At 42.0% G+C, this 15,760-nt stretch overlaps 1 protein-coding gene across 5 annotated transcripts; it reads right to left on the reverse strand.

Annotated features, from left to right (window-relative positions):
• Positions 1–959: 959 nt before the first annotated feature.
• Positions 960–14,768, reverse strand: ogt.1 (O-linked N-acetylglucosamine (GlcNAc) transferase, tandem duplicate 1). 5 transcript variants are annotated; one of them, XM_034597500.1, is made up of 22 exons: positions 14,352–14,768; positions 12,547–12,727; positions 11,580–11,823; positions 11,393–11,461; positions 7,954–8,070; positions 7,781–7,860; positions 7,170–7,365; positions 6,910–7,050; positions 6,694–6,794; positions 6,379–6,532; positions 5,694–5,795; positions 5,405–5,602; positions 4,964–5,122; positions 4,746–4,835; positions 4,502–4,627; positions 4,174–4,344; positions 3,961–4,077; positions 3,628–3,798; positions 3,109–3,261; positions 2,764–3,016; positions 2,196–2,319; positions 960–2,111 (listed from the first exon to the last, which is right to left on the reverse strand). In XM_034597500.1, the coding sequence occupies exons 1-22, from the start codon at positions 14,386–14,388 to the stop codon at positions 1,931–1,933; spliced, it is 3,165 nt and encodes a 1,054-aa protein (XP_034453391.1). In that variant the 5' UTR covers positions 14,389–14,768; the 3' UTR covers positions 960–1,930. The 5 variants fall into 5 exon arrangements, with proteins under 5 accessions (XP_034453391.1, XP_034453394.1, XP_034453393.1 ...); XM_034597503.1 differs by having other exon boundaries at positions 5,423–5,602; positions 12,547–12,697; positions 14,352–14,767; XM_034597502.1 differs by having other exon boundaries at positions 12,547–12,697; positions 14,352–14,767.
• Positions 14,769–15,760: the final 992 nt, after the last annotated feature.

The raw sequence follows: 15,760 nt of genomic DNA on the forward strand, positions 1-15,760 counted from the left end.
CAGAAATAGCTGTGTATATATAATTCTTAATTTTCATTATTTGTTCCTTCAAAATTAAAGTAATGCTCATATTTCCCTTTTCTAAAATTATATATCTTAATACAGTTTCTTTTATTCATCAAGCTTAGCACACCATTGTAAATACTTAACCTTAACATTAGGCTACTGTCTATTAAGTTGACCCAAAATCTTCCTCAGCAATAAAATGACCATCTCAATAAATACAAACAGCTTTACATAGAGTAGGGCTAGTTAAGATTTTATTCCGTTATATTTTTATTGTTTTGGTCTGTTTGTTATCTAGCAGGTTTGCACAATAACTACTGGAAGGATTACTATGAAACCTGGTGGTTTGAGGTCAGGGAAGAACTCATTACATTCTGCTTCAGATCTGGCTCAGGGGCAGATCCAGGATTATTTCTTTAACATTGAGAGATGGGGCGTTTTTCAACATTTTTGCTGATTTCTCACAGAATAATTAATGGGTCTTGATCAAATTAAAATTGATATGTTTAGTGTTATAAAATTTTTTGTGAGAATAATTTGGTGAACAGCCGCATAAAAATCTGGATCTAGTGAATTTAAATGTAGATTCGTAAGGGGACTGTTGGGCCATGGGAGAGATATGTGCTCTAGTTTATTTATTTGTCCATCTATCTGTGCATTCCTAGAGGCGTTACCCTGCAGCTGAGCTCAGCTGTGTGTCAAATACACGAAAATGTACGGGATAGGAAAAATAAACTATCTAAATAAAAAACTAAATAAAAATAGACTATCCATGTTGGAGTCATTCTCCAGCACTGTGGATATAGGTCCTACTATGTGATTGATCCATGATATGTGAACCATAGACTGTTTATGGAGTGAACACACAGTAATGAAAGGCTAGCTTTTGAATCGAGCTACTGTTGACCCAGTATTTTGTGGACGGAGTCAGATGAGTGTAAAATACAGGACAGTTTTGCCATCTCTTTAATTTTTTTATTATATTTATAGCCTTACGGCATCATTGACAGCAAAGGGTTAACAGACATTACAAAAACAAAAACTGCTTAGAAAATACTTACCTAGGCCGTTCCTTGTGTAATTTAAAAAAAAAAAAAAAGATAAATTTGTGTTCAGCTCTGACATCTAACCAGAAGTTTAGGCCTTTTCCAATGACATGAAACTTCTGTCCGGCCTTGTCCAATCATTTTTAAAAGCAGAGTGTGACATCAAACAGGACGACAGCTACTAAACATATCTTTTGATTAACAACAAAAATATAAGTTGGCTTTAGGTGAGGGGGAGAAGTCTTTATCTTGACATATTCCTCAAATCTTGCACATCTACCAATTGCATTCATTGAATAACAGCTTAAGACAAACTAAAGAACAATTGCAATCTATGTTTACATTTGCATGTTAAAGCTGATGAAAAGCAAGTCAGAGTAACAATTTTCATGGTGCAACATTTGTCTTTTTAAAACACGCAACACTCTTTATCCATTTATAAATAGATCCAAAGAGTAATGATGGCTGGGCATTCTCTCCACAAGCTGCAGTCAGTCCTGTGTGCACACTGACAGAAGAAACAAAAATCCACTGATCCAAGTACGGAAGGGGCAAGCAGGGCATTCACGACCCTTTCATGGTCACCAAATATACTTTAAGGACAAGAGTCACAGATGAGCTGCCTGAAAGTCTCAGGCTCTATCTGGCTCAGGAAATGCAGATGAGATGATGTGATGGGGGGGTCACATGTGTGCATCCGTAGGCTCCTTCACAAATAAGAGTCCCATCAATAGTAAATGACAGAAAGATGGAGTTGATCAGAGAGGGGGAATGGAGTGGAGGCTGAGGATTCAAGCTAGGGGGCTGAAAAAAACCAAATAACCAGATGGCAAGGGATATACATGGCTCGGGTAAATGGGGAAAAGATATCTTCCACTTCAGGCGTTCTCACTCGTCTCTACTGTTTGGAATTTGACCAGAGGTTCTGGCTTGTGGCCCTTGCTATGGTGGTCCCACATCTGCAGGTAGAGCCTCTCCAGGTCCATGGAGTACTGCTTGGTGTTGAAAAGAGGGCTGCAGATTCGCTGCTTCCACACGCGTGCTCTAACCATCTTCAGGCTGAAGGGAAGGAAGAAAAACATTCAGGCTTGGTGTTTGTGAAAAGATGTTTTGTTATGGATCAAATGGATCAAGTGTACTTACTATTCCATGTCAGAGCCCAGTTTGACCGCTATGTCCTCGTAGTCCTGACGACTCTGGGCTATCAGCTCAGGGCAGCCCAGACAGTTGAGCTGTGAGGCAGCCACACGGGAGGCGAGGGTCTCACCTTTACAAAAGAGGTTTTACAATTAAAAAGCAGCCTTCACTTCATACATGTTCCACAGATGACTGATACTTAGAAAGAAATCAGAAAAAACATATTACTTCCGCAAAAGATGTGGTATGGGTCAGGCAAGAGCCCAATACATGTTGGTGTGCATCCACACCAGAAGGCAGACCCAATTTGTTTTCATTTTCTTTAGCATAGCAAGAAAAGGCGTTCTGAGAATAATTCATTGATCTTTTATGTTTAGGGGAATGATATTTATGAGTTTGTGTAATTTGGTGCAGATCCAAATAAAAATCCAGATGCATTGCATTTAAATATGGTTTCATAGGGGGACTGTTGGGCCTTGGTGGAGGTACCATTCTAGTTTATAGAATTATTTGAATTTCTGCATTTTTGAATTAGAATGAACAAAACATGATGCGAAAACCCTAGTGCCCTCACCTGGCATGGTGACCATGGGTGTTCCAGCCCAGAGAACGTCCATGCCTGTGGTGTGACCATTGCAAAGAGGAGTGTCCAAGCACACATCAGCCAGTTGGCCCCTCCTCACATGCTCCTCCTTGGGTGCCACAGGAGAGAAGATGATGCGAGAGCCAGGCAGACCCATGTTCTGAGCGTACTGCTGGATGTTTGGCTCGCCCACGGCAGGGAAGCGAAGAAGCCACAACACGCTGTTGGATACACGCTTCAGGATCTGCAATGAGAAGGCAGTAGAGCAAAATATTTATTTTGAAGTTGAGTTGAAGGAACATTCAAAGTAGTTATATCCATGTATGTCTAACTTACGTTGGCCCACATCTGAAGAGTAGGGGGGTCAATCTTGTAGAGCTGGTTGAAGTTGCAGTAGACGATGGAGTCCTCTGGAAGACCATACTGGGAGCGGGTTGTCACAACGATTGTGCGGGGAACCTCCTCGCCGGTGGCAGCTTTGTTGTTGATCTAAAGTGGGGGACAAAGGTGTTTAACGGTCCAGTTGCCAAAAGTGCTTCTGTATGACTGGTCTTAATTGTTGAACCAATTGATATTAGTATCCTGCCAAGCCATGATTGTAGGATTATTTTGAACCCCATCCATTGTGCCACCAGTTCCCTTCACCAACACTTCTGCACTACCACCTTACTTTCATGATCGAACATTACCTTTAGGAACATAGTCTGACAGTCTGCTGAAAAGAACTGGAAAAGCAGCGAGCTATATTAATGTGCTGCTCTGGACTTGGTATCAGCATTTGCAGACTCTTTGGGCCCACTCTATACAGCTCAATATTTGCATTTATACTGTCAAGTGTGTCCGATCCAGACGTACCTGTGTGGTGGCCAGGCCATTGCTGACAGTGAAGCCATTAATTGTGACCTGGATTTGACCTTGATTGATCATGTTGATGATGGCTTCAGCTGCAGTGTTCATGGGAATAACTGGCATGGACAGAGCTCCATTAGTTTCCACAGCAGGTTCCTGGTTGTTGTCACACTTCATCTGTCACAAAGAACAGTTTCAACTTAAATGCTTGGGTATAGTTCAGTGCTGTATCATCAAACAACATAGTGTTGCATTCTGGTTTGTCAGTGAGACCAAAACTCAACAATACAACATGAACAGTGAAACAATGCTGTAGAAGCCCAAACCTCATTAACTCACCTTTATTACTTTGACATCTGGCAGACTGTCCAGGAACGCCTTCAGATCAATACCATTAAGGACAATGCGGTTGTCAAAGATGTGTCCATTAGACTTGAAATCAATCACTGCCTTTTTCTGTGAATGAAAAAAGATAATGTTGCAAACATCCTGATTATAGAGAATCTAGTTACTTGTATTTGAAAGAGAGCGGCATTGTGAGGACAGACAGACCTTGAGGTGAGGGAACATGTTGGCGTGATCTCCAATGAAGAACGTGTGGGGCATGTAGGCAAGTTTTTCTGAATACTGCTCGGCCACCTCCAAAGGTGACGTCTCCTTGTCAGTGATGATGTAGTCCATGAAGGGAGCCCCGCTGGTTCCAGGGTAACCCAGCCACATACACTGATAAAAAAAAAAAAGAGACCACCATTTAGTGAATTATTTGAGGCAAACCATTCCCTGTATTCTCTCATCAACAGAGATCAGACTGAATGTAAGTGAGGAAGCATTTACGTGTTTTTCCTAAATTGTGTCAACTTGAAGACATCTTAGAGTTTACCTGTATGGGGGCTGGGCGGAGGGCGAAAAGCTCATTACGGGCTCCTTTGGTGTATCCGTTCATGTTGACTAGAATGTGGAGTCCGTCCTGGTGAATACGATCAGCTGCCTTGCCATTGCAAGGGATCTGGAGGAAAAAGGTACCATTTTTTTTACTTTTGTTGAAGGAGACCATGTGGTTCAAAAATGAATGTTTTAAAGAATTAAAACCACACAAAGAAGCAACTCCTGGCTGTGACAGTTACCTGTGAGAGGTCTGTGAAATGATGAGCCTCTGCTACCACTTTGACACGAAAGTTGGTGCTATCGTCAGGGCTTAGCGCATAGCAGAACACCTGGAGGAAAATAAGTTATTCACTGATGGGTTAAACAAATAAATGCTCCAACATCCAAAAGGCTCTATATTGCAGTACTTCCAAAGTTGATCATCTCTAGAAATAAAATTACCATTAAGATCACCCACCTCAAATTTCTCAGGATTGTGCATTCCAGGAATGGACTGCATCAGATGAGAAGTCGGGTGGTTGCCAAAGTCAGAGCTGACATATCCGACACGCAGACGTCCATTGCTGGCCTTCAGGTCCTTGGGATGCTCAAAAGCAGGTTTGTGCAGCGCGTTGACCTGTAGGATAACCAAGAGAGTAAGAATATAACTACAGCAACACATCTGATTCTACATTGACTTAGATAGGGAAAAAAACTTGACATCTTGTTCTCAAATCATGTCCAGCATCAACCCATACCATAATCCCTGCAAGCAACCCATTCACCACCATATTGCTCTTTTTCTACAAAGTCAAAAACATCTTGTATCTCACCCAACCCTTACCTTCCCACTTATCCCAGCAGACAGCCACTGCCATCACCATCCACCTCCCAAAAAAGTGAATTAAAGGTTACTTGCTTTCATCATTTTGTGTACCTTGTCCAGGCAAAGGTTCCCATGGCGCTCAGCAATTGCCTTGCGGAAGTTGTGAGAGAGTGGGTAAAGCATGCTGTGGTGTGGGTGCACTGAAGGCAAGCGGTTCTTATCCAGCTGATCAGCCACGATGCTCACAAGCTTCTTCATTCGCTCATCATAATCTGTCCAGTCACACACAATCTGGAAGAGTGGTAACAATTACAGAAATTAGTGGATGTACTTCTCACTATGAATAATTTCTGCTCGTATAAAAGAATACATATCTACGAACCTGGAGGCAATGCGCCAAGTTGCAGTAAGCATCTGGGAAGTCTGGCTTGAGTTTCAAAGCTGTGCGGTAAGATGCAATGGCCTCTGGGATGTTTCCAGAATCCTGAAATGAAAGAGAAATATCAGAATACGACACTACAATGCCAGATGTTGCAAAAATGTTATATATTTCTCTCTAAGTAAAAAATGTAGACGTATTAAACAAATCTGCAAACACATCTTTGTTGTGGAAAATCTGGTGATCAATGGTCAGCTCAGTGAATAAAGTGTTCAGGAGTCCTTTTATGTGTTATTCTGAAATATTTATTATAGCTTGGCCGTGGAGAAAATCTGAATCCATCAATACAACTGTGCATGATGTCCTCTCATATTCTGAAGTCTGATTTCCTGAGGTCACACTTTTAACCCCTCAAAGATCATTTAGTCTATTGGTTTGCTGGTTCCTAAACTAGTAAATGTATTTTCTAGTTCTGGAGACAGTATTGCCTGCTTACGCAGTCTCATGTCTGTGGTGTCTAAGGAGAGAAGCCTTTGACCTTGGCCATGCTCTTGAACTTCCCCAAACAGGACAGAGAGCTGCACTACGTCTCGGGGAGAGGAGGCAGTGTCTCCGAAGATTCCATAACAATCTTTATCTCAACTGAAAGTCACAAGAGAATAATATCAAAAGTAAGAACTATCCATACCTTGTGGATTGAGGCCAAATTGCTGTGAGCATCAGCAAAGGCAGGGTTTATCTGGATGGCACGGGTGTAGCATTGAAGTGCTCCTTGTACATCTTGCATCTCCTTCAGTGTATTACCCATGTTTGAGTAGGCATCAGCAAATGTGGGGCTGATTCTAAAATCAAATAGAAAAACACCAACCTATGTAAGAACCTGAAATGTACTCTAATTTACTGAATTATCTGAATAGAATACTGATATTTTTGCATCTACTATGATGACATAACACCTCATTAACATAAAGTAAGTCAGAAGGTCCCTAAAGCATTTTCAAACCTAATGGCCTCCTTGTAGTGCATGAGTGCCTCCTGGAGTTTCCCCTGCTGCTGCAGGACACTGGCCAAGTTAGAGTGAGCTGCTGCAAACTCTGGGAACACCTGATGGAGAAAAAAAAATAAAGGTTACAACAGAACAGTCCAAGAATACCATGCTCATATACAGAACAGCAATATTTCCCCATCATACCAGACAAGGATACAATTCTTTACTCACCTCTAGGGCTTTTCTGTACAGCTGCACTGCATCCTCAATGTTGCCCTGCTCACGCTTGATATTGGCTAAGTTGTTAAGGGAGTCTGCATGGGTTGGACACAATCGCAAGGCCGTGTTGTAGCACTCTTCTGCTTCTGACACCTGGGAGAGACGATGGGACTTGAAGGTAATTTCAGTAAATGCTTATGACTCAAAGACACCTGATAAATATTCAAGATTGTGTTGTTTAAGACGGTCACACATATTAAGTAGTGCCTTACATTGCCTTTCTCCTTCAGGGCATTTGCCAAGTTGCAGTAGGCATCTGGGAAGTGGGGCTGCAGTTCAATAGCACGACGGTAAGTGTCAATAGCCAGGTCAATGAGACCTTGCTCGTAGTAGACACAGGCCAGGTTTCCATGGACAACCGCGTGGTTGGGGCTAAGACTCAGGGCTCTCAGGTAACCAGCCACAGCCCTGGAAACACAAGGTGCAGACAAGGCCTCAATAAACAGACTTATTATATACTGACATTTAAACTGTAGTTGTATTTTCTTTAATTATCTTTAACAAGCCATTAGGGGTATTAAGAGTGGCCTGATTGAACATATTTCCAACTTCAAAAAGGTATTGGAGCGCATTGTTTAACTTTTCAAATCTACAGTAAAATATTAATATATATAATAAGCTAATTGGCCCTGCCTTAACAATGGCATGTAAAAACACAGCTGCAAGATCAACACAGACAGGGAGGAAATTAAACTGATAATGTTCTTGACTCATTTTAAAATTCCACAAGAGGTGTGGCAGGGTGGTACTTTTGTTAAGTACAAAGGACTGGACATGAATACCTAAAGGCAGTATTAGGGTATATGTCAGGATTTGGACTCACCTGTCAAAGATTCTGGCTTCCTTCAAAACATTTCCTAAGTTGATGTAAGCGTCCAGGAAATTTGGGTCCAGAGTGACTGCCTAAAAAATGAAACCAAGCTTAGCAACATGGATCACAACAAGAATATATAAAGACAGAAAGTTGTAGAAGGTGTGACAACAAATACCACTAACCTTTTCAAAATGGTGTATGGCCAGCCATATCTCTCCCTGGGCATTGAAGACACAGCCCAGGTTGCTCCAAGCCACTGCAAAGTTGGGCTGAGTCTCAATGGCTTTCAGGTAACAAGCCTTCAGTGGGTTCACAATAAAAAACCACAGGAAAGGAGTAGAGGTAGAGTGGGAGAGGTATAGTTTGTAGAGGGGAGGACAAGGGATTGTAAAATAAAAAAACAAATAGATTGAGAATAAAAGTAAGAAAAAACAAAAAGGGCAGAGAAAGCAGAATTAGTGACTATTCTCCATGATGGCAAAAAGTGAGTCTACAGCATGGGCTTGCGTGCGCACGTCTGCAGCGCTAAGCTGCATTGCTTTTTCCTGCGCTGCGCAAATCCAACCAACACCCACACGTAGGCCCTCATCCTGCAGTTATGAAAACACTCGCCAAATGTAGTGGTTTCCACATTCTGGTATAAACATGGCCCTTGAATAACACCAATATAAATTTGTTATATCCCAAATTAAAATTTTAAAATAAAATAGTTTGTCTCCACAAATGATGCTTAATTGATGTGGTTATAATATCTCACAACCTGGGATGAATGACGGTTTGTGCAGGTGATGGTCCCTGTAATGCATGCGCAACAAACGCAAGCGCGCGGTGTGTGTATTGCCACTATCACCACAGTATGCCGCTTGCGTGACCTTGCGCCTGGCAAAGGTCATTTCGCTTCGCTGCTGCGCTCGCTAAAAGGCCAGATGAGAGAGCTGCAGACCACCAACCCCTAGCAGAGAACCTGTGACACCAGACTGGCACACACTCAGCACCCATCAAGTATCTCAGAATACAGGGGAATTGTGGGGATTAAGATTTCAACCAGTGACAAGACTGATGTTAAAACATGGGGCTTTTGGAACTTAACAATTGTTTGTCGTTGAATGAGTAAAAAGAATTTCATGCACAAGGCAGGAATGTTTCTAAGAAGCCAATATTAAATCAGAGATTTGGGGCATTTGGGAGCGAGGCTGGTCGAGAGTGGGGAGAGGTCCACAACAAACAGGCCAAAGGTAGAGAGGGGGTGGGGGTCGCATGCTTGCGCTTTCCGTCTTTTTTGTCGCTTGGAGGGTTTCGCTGCGCAGCCCCTGCGCTACTGCAGACTCACAGCGCACTATCTGCATCATCAGAACGCTGCAACTCCAAATAAAGAAGGAAAAACAAAACAAAATAGGAAAAATAACCAACATGTAAGAGTTAGAGGGTTCTTACTTTTCTGTCACGATTATTGCTTCCAAATCCAAGTTTCTTTTTACTAATACAGAATTGGGTAATTAGTATAGAGTATTTTAAGAAATGCTTATTGTAATTTGTTTTGTTACTTCAAAAGGAAGCCACAAGACAGAGGATCTCAAGCATAAAGTGAGGTGGTTTTTCTTTTGTTGGCAGTTACAAACCCGTTACCATATTTTTGGACTTTGTCAGAGTGGTGGCCGCAGCTGGCTGGAAGAAGAGGAGAGGACTGAGGCTGCCCTAGTGTTCCTTTCCGCCAGGCACCTACGCAGGAATAGTGTCACCCACCTGAAACCTTCTAAATAACAATATCAGTTGTGGAAAAACCAAAAGAGACAAAATCAGACAACAAGATCGTTAGTAAAGTTTTCAAACAATAAATTCTTTTTTTAAAATATGGAAATATAACAGGTTCTTCCAAATCACAACAAACAAACAAAAAACAGACTATTCTTAGTTTTCATTCATGCAATGAATGTTTCATTTCAAAGAAAACAAAAGGAATGCTTGAAGAGTAACAGGGAGGGAAGAAAGGCTCTGATGTGATCAGTTTATCAATTAAATATTGTCAGGCATCCAGCTGTCCATCAATTTGGTTTGCTTGTCCAACTACAGGAGGGCAGTTACTGGCTTGATCTTACCCAAATGAACTGATCCCATGTCTCTGGGAAAATAACATATTTGAAGGAAAAGGGAAAAAATATTAATCATTGCCTTTCAGTTATTCTTTTAGCATTTTCATGAAATGTTTTTCAAACTTTGATTTCTTTATCCTGGCCTGCTTTCTTGAATCCTGGCCAATGGGGTAGGGAGAGAAGTCTGTGGTTTAATTATTTGTATCTAGAAGCCTCCAAAGATCTGAAATAAAGAGGTCATCGCTGTTGCTGCGCGTACTTTTGTCTTTCTATACCAGCATCTGACGCAGGTGGTGGAATGCAGATTGGGAGCTATCTGCCTGATGCCGCAAGGACCATTTTAAGTAACTTGAAAACTAGCTCTGTTAAAGAAATTGATTCAATGGCAGCGGTTATCAGAGTTGATAACCAGCTGAGTACAGATTTCATTAGCAATCAAATTTCTAAGAAAAAAAAACTAATGCATGTGTGCATGAACACCAATTGGTCACAGCAGAAGGGTCAGGAAGACAGCTCTATGCGCGCACTCCACCAATCCTTAGCGAGCGCGCGGGGGGTGGAGCGACAGAGCAGGGGAGCTTGCGACTCCCTGATGCTCCTCCCCACTCCTTTACCCCCCTCTAGCACAAGATAAGATGGCCTGTAACCAGTAGGACAACTCCACATCTCTAGATTTGACCCAACCCAGGGACCCCCCTGTAATAGAGTGACAATGCAAGTGGAAACATTGCAAGTGAAACATTTAAAATAAAATAACAAATTCACACTGGCAGCAAATGTACTGACAGCTAACTGAGACCAAACACTTGTCTTTGGGAACTTGATAAATGACATTGGAGTCTAGTGGTCAGGCTAGAAACCATCTTATCTTATGCAAGGCAAAGTTTCACTAGCTTCTCATCAGTTCATGTATTCTTCAAAGACCGAGCCAGCATTTTCCCTCCAAAGGCAACTATATGAAAATGCATAGGCCGCGGTTCACAAATGACCAAATAGATTCACTTTGTAAATTTAAACTCCAGCCTTTCTTCCTGAAAGGGGAGGGGCTGACCTCTGGTTAAAGGCCAGGGGTAAAGCAAAGGACATTGTGAGTAAAAGTGATACAGAATGGGGACATATGTAATTAAAATACTATACTGAAAAAACGAATTACATGAGGCTGTGTAAAAAGTAATCAACGGAAAGTATGTGTAGTATGATTTTAAAAAATACTGAAAGGTCAGTTGCCTTATATGGCTGTTGACTCATTCCAGTCCAAATTTCCCAATGGTTTCTGTTAAGTTAAGGGTGAGAAGCTCACTGAACTGAATAATGTGAAAAAGCTACAATTTTACCTCCTTAATTTTGCCAAAGGGGTGGAAGGGAAAGAACTCCACGTGGCTTAAAAAATGTCAAAAGGAAAAGGGCACATCTATGGCCCTAGTGGGGGAAAGTAAAAACTAAAATGTATGGAAAAGGAAAATAAAGGAAACCAAAAAAATAAAATAAACAAACACCACATCTAAACAAATGCCAACGCGCTGTAACGTACCTTGGCCTCTTCCAAACGCCCAAGGGCTTTGAGCAAGTTGCCCAAGTCACTGCGTACACAGTAAAGATCCTGAGGAGAAAAAAATATATATTTTATTGCTATAATAAACCACATATAAATGTATTTTTCTCCAAACTTGTTCTACATCTCAGTAGATAAAGATTTCAACATATAGCATTTCACTCACAGGGTTATACTGTAATGCCGACACATAAGCCTGCACTGCTCCCTCCATGTCCCCCGCGGCCACCAGCGCTGCTGCCAAGTTGATGTATCCGTCAATAAAATCTGGCTTTAGTCTCAGAGCATGGCGATAATGCTCTATGGCCTCCTGGAGTTGGCCGCGCTCCTTGTACACATTCCCTAGGTTGGAGTAGGCCTCAGCCAACATTGGGTTCTGTTTGATGGCCAAGGTGCTGAAGTGAGCCGACCTGCAGGACCAGAACAGTTAACATAATGGTTACAGTGCTGAAGGGAGTGGCTGGCAGTGTTGGACGATGGGTTGTGTAGAGGCAGCGTCAAGGTGCCAGTGAATAAAAGGAAAAAGTTGTTTTAAGATGTTAGGGTGAGTTTTTAAACAGCCCATTGGGATGAATGTCCTTAAAATGCTGAAAAGATTAATACATGACACACAGCAGAACATATACATTTAAGTCTGTTTTGTGAATTAATCATTACAAAGATAGTATACTCCAAATGAAGCGGTGTAGTGCATCTATAATAAAGAATACACACCATATTTGGCATTTACTGTCAGAGTCCACATGCTTTAAAGTTAAATGTTTTACTTAATGAACAATGTAAGATGACAGACTGATTTCTGTTAGTGCTGCATTTGACAGGAGAATGACAGCAAATGAAATTCAAATCACCTTGGAGTAAACCATTTGCATTAAAGGAAGCATAAACATCAAACATTTGAACCTGTGACTCACAACACCCAAAACCTTCACCGTGGCACCTGCGAAGCAAAGTGATGCCCACCAACAGTGTTAGGATTGAGAGGAAAGCATAAGACAATACTAAACCAAGCAAAAATGATTTCCAGCGCATATCACTTCCCAAGACCAGCTGTGTGCTTTGAAAATCAGAGAAGACCCATTGTTCGCTGCCACTTCCACATGTTCAGTGGTCGGCCCCCCCCTGCACCTCACCTGTCAAGTCTTCGGCACTGGAAGTGGATGGAGGACAGGAGCAGCAGCACGCCTGTGTTATCAGGCTCCTGTCTCCACAGCTGCATGCAGTGGCGCTCGGCTGCCTCAAAGTCTCCTGACTGATACTCCCGGTGCGCCAGCTCTGCCAACCCTTGGAAGGAAAGCATACGTTTTGTTGGTTCTGGAGCACCAACACATCCCAAAAAGGGGGAAACAACATGTTAGAGGTGATGGAAGAAACAATAGCAGACAAATGAAAAACACACAAAAAAAAAACAAGGAGATGTGGCTAATGCTGCTAATGACAACTTCCGGATTTGAACTAAACGGAAAACCAGATCATGGGCAAAATCAATAATTCACTGAGATCAAGTGTTGCAATCTTAACATATGTATATAATTTTACATTTTACATTTACAGTTGAATTAAAAATCTAGTTTGTGTTGAATATTACTCTTGAGGAAATGTAAGGTTGCTCTGCCAGTAACTTCATATTGTCAAACAATTTAGTCTTTAATATTTATTTATGTTTCGATGTGCTGATTGTAACTTCATATAAGATCAGGCTGAATGAATTATGAAGTAGTGTGTCCATCAGTTAAATGTATATAGTTAGATACTATTTTACATGAGTAAAATTGTACAAATAGTAAAACAAAAAGGTGTAAAAAAAATATGAATGCACAGGATGAAAAGACTAACAAATAGGGAGAGGGGATACAATTACAGCAATTCAGAAGTTCTGGCATCTCCATTAGAAAAAGACAACAGTACTTCTGTCATGTCAAATTCAAATTCAAACACCACCTCATGTGTTTTGGATGTACATTTCACCATTAGCCATATTTCTTCTCTCTGATTTATGTTACTACTCATTGTGTTATATTTACCCACAGCTTAAATTAAAGATGAACCTGCAGTGTAACTTGAGCTCAGTTCACTGAGGGTGTGGCAGCAACAACATGAAGCCACAGACACAGCATGTACAGTGTACAGCAGGTTGGGGGAGGAACTTTCGACATTTTCGACACACACCTGCAAACTGCCGCCAGATCGAGTAGATCAGGTCCATCCACCCATAATAACTACGTCCCCATACATGCATGTACATGGGGGGGGGGGATTGTATTACATAACGCTAGACGTAGGGAATGACCACAATCAGATAAAGCATATTTCGGGGGGGGGGGGGGGGGGGGGGGTGTTCTATTAAAGTGTGGTAGGCACAAACTGATAACGACATGACTCGTTTTAATAGATGGAGAATCCATGACTTGTAGTAGCCAGTGTCAGTCATCTGGCACCTGACGTGGTTTGGCTGTGGTGTGATAATGGAGGGAGCCATTTTCTGGCGTGTAACAAAACAACAGCGTTTGCATACCGTTGATGCTACATGATGGCTACCAGCAAAGGGCCTTTAAGCAAGATCCATTCAGAAAAACGATACACACCAATAATACTTCCGGGATTCACGTATTGCTAAGTTAGTCGGGTAGTCGTCAAAATCATATGATTAGAATGCAAAATCCATTCGTTTGGCACTGACTGCTGCTAGGTATGCTAACAATAGCATTAGCCCGAGTCTCTACGGCCCTTACTCAGATGTAATGTGATAAAACACGATAGTGGTTGGACAAACGAAGCTAATGCTGCTGTGCTCGATTTCCTCTTATTTATACGAATGTGCTTTAATGGCTAGCAACATGCTCGGTCCGACACTGAAGATGGTGTCGTCGTCTCTGCAGCTCGCTTCGTTGCTCCGCCGAAGAGCTAAACGCAAGTCAAGCAGGGGGGGTCAACCAACCTGTGCTGTCAGCCACGTTTCCCACGGAGCTCGCCATCTCCTTGGCCTTCGTGTCCTGCACGGTGGTCGTCAACGTGTCTTCTTGCAGGCGACGGGTTCAGAGAGAAAAGCGATGTGCGACAGACGTGGAGTCTTTGTCGGCTGCGACCAGCACGCACGTTGCGAGGCAGGCTACGTGTTGGCTACGTGTTAGCTCACTAGCTAACCCGACCTTCGATCGCCTGTTTGTCTCGTCCGCGCCCTCGTGCAGCGATCACTGCAGGTCCCACAGTGGTCGGTGAACAGTCGGGTGTTAGTTAATCATCTAACCTCGTCGGAAATACCTAGAAGTGAAGTGGTAGAAGCTCAAACTGGCGCTAGCGTCGCGGCTCCACTGCTCCTCGCTACGAAGCAGCCACAGTTCGTGAAATGGCGAAATGGGTGGACCTCGTTTTCTGAGGGCAAACTAGATCCTCCCATCGCCATTACGACGAAACCCGCGTAAAATGTCGTGTAAGGGAAACGACAATCAACAGGATTTGGCCTTGGAATGTGTTGTGCGGGACATGGGTTTTAAACTCTCACCTGCTACACCCGAAACATGAGAAAAATAAGTTACATGTAGCACTGGGCGGAAGGACACGTTGGTGCATTGAGACGGCGCTCAAACGACATCACTGTGTTTCAGAGATAAAGCCGCGTCATAGACCATGCATATGCTTCAAGTATAAATAGGATCCACTTAATATTGGACCTCATGTAACATTTAAATATGTCTGACATGGTAAAGTCTGTAATATACAAGGCAACAGATCAAAAATAATCAAACAGGAGAATGACATTGTACAGTTTGATTGTGATGACATTATTTAAACTCAGGGTCCAGAGGAATCTGATGAAATACAACACAGCACAGAATAAACTGCACGCAAAAGCACAAAAGTAGAGACAACTATTCCTCCGCAGCTGGGATTGGAGCGACTAGTGCTAAACTTAATGTTTGATAAAACAAGATTATTACATTTTCAGTCAGTTGCATTGTAGATCCAGCATGTACAGTACATCCAAGTTAGAAAATGGATGTACCTTTAAAACAAACTGCACACACATGAAGGAAGACAGTAAGCACTTTATTAATCAGCAGTTTATTATTGCAGCCTAAAAACAGCACATGCAATAGAAAACTGCAGATCAAAAAATGAACAACTCTGATGTACTCAGTTTTCTTTAACCATCAGAATAGGGACAGATTCATTCAGTAGTGCATGGTTCCCCAGATGCACCTTTACCCATTTTTAAGTCATGCAATTGTATTGTCTTTCATTGTCATAATTGTGCTATTCCAGTGTCCAGGGACATTCAGTATTTTGAATATTATTAAATGTATTAAATTGTTCAATTCAAGAAAAGCATGATTTTCCCATCGCTAC

Source organism: Hippoglossus hippoglossus, chromosome 10 (assembly GCF_009819705.1).
Source record: "Hippoglossus hippoglossus isolate fHipHip1 chromosome 10, fHipHip1.pri, whole genome shotgun sequence".
Lineage (NCBI taxonomy): Eukaryota > Metazoa > Chordata > Actinopteri > Pleuronectiformes > Pleuronectidae > Hippoglossus > Hippoglossus hippoglossus.

Coding starts and splice junctions, on each gene's coding strand:
- ogt.1 (XM_034597500.1), bottom strand. CDS start 14,388: ATGGCGAGCTCCGTGGGAAACGTGGCTGACAGCACAG. Junction 4,628..4,745: donor ATTTCACAGACCTCTCACAG/GTAACTGTCACA, acceptor TTTTTCCTCCAG/ATCCCTTGCAATGGCAAGGC. Junction 2,112..2,195: donor CTGGGCTCTGACATGGAATA/GTAAGTACACTT, acceptor CCTTCCCTTCAG/CCTGAAGATGGTTAGAGCAC.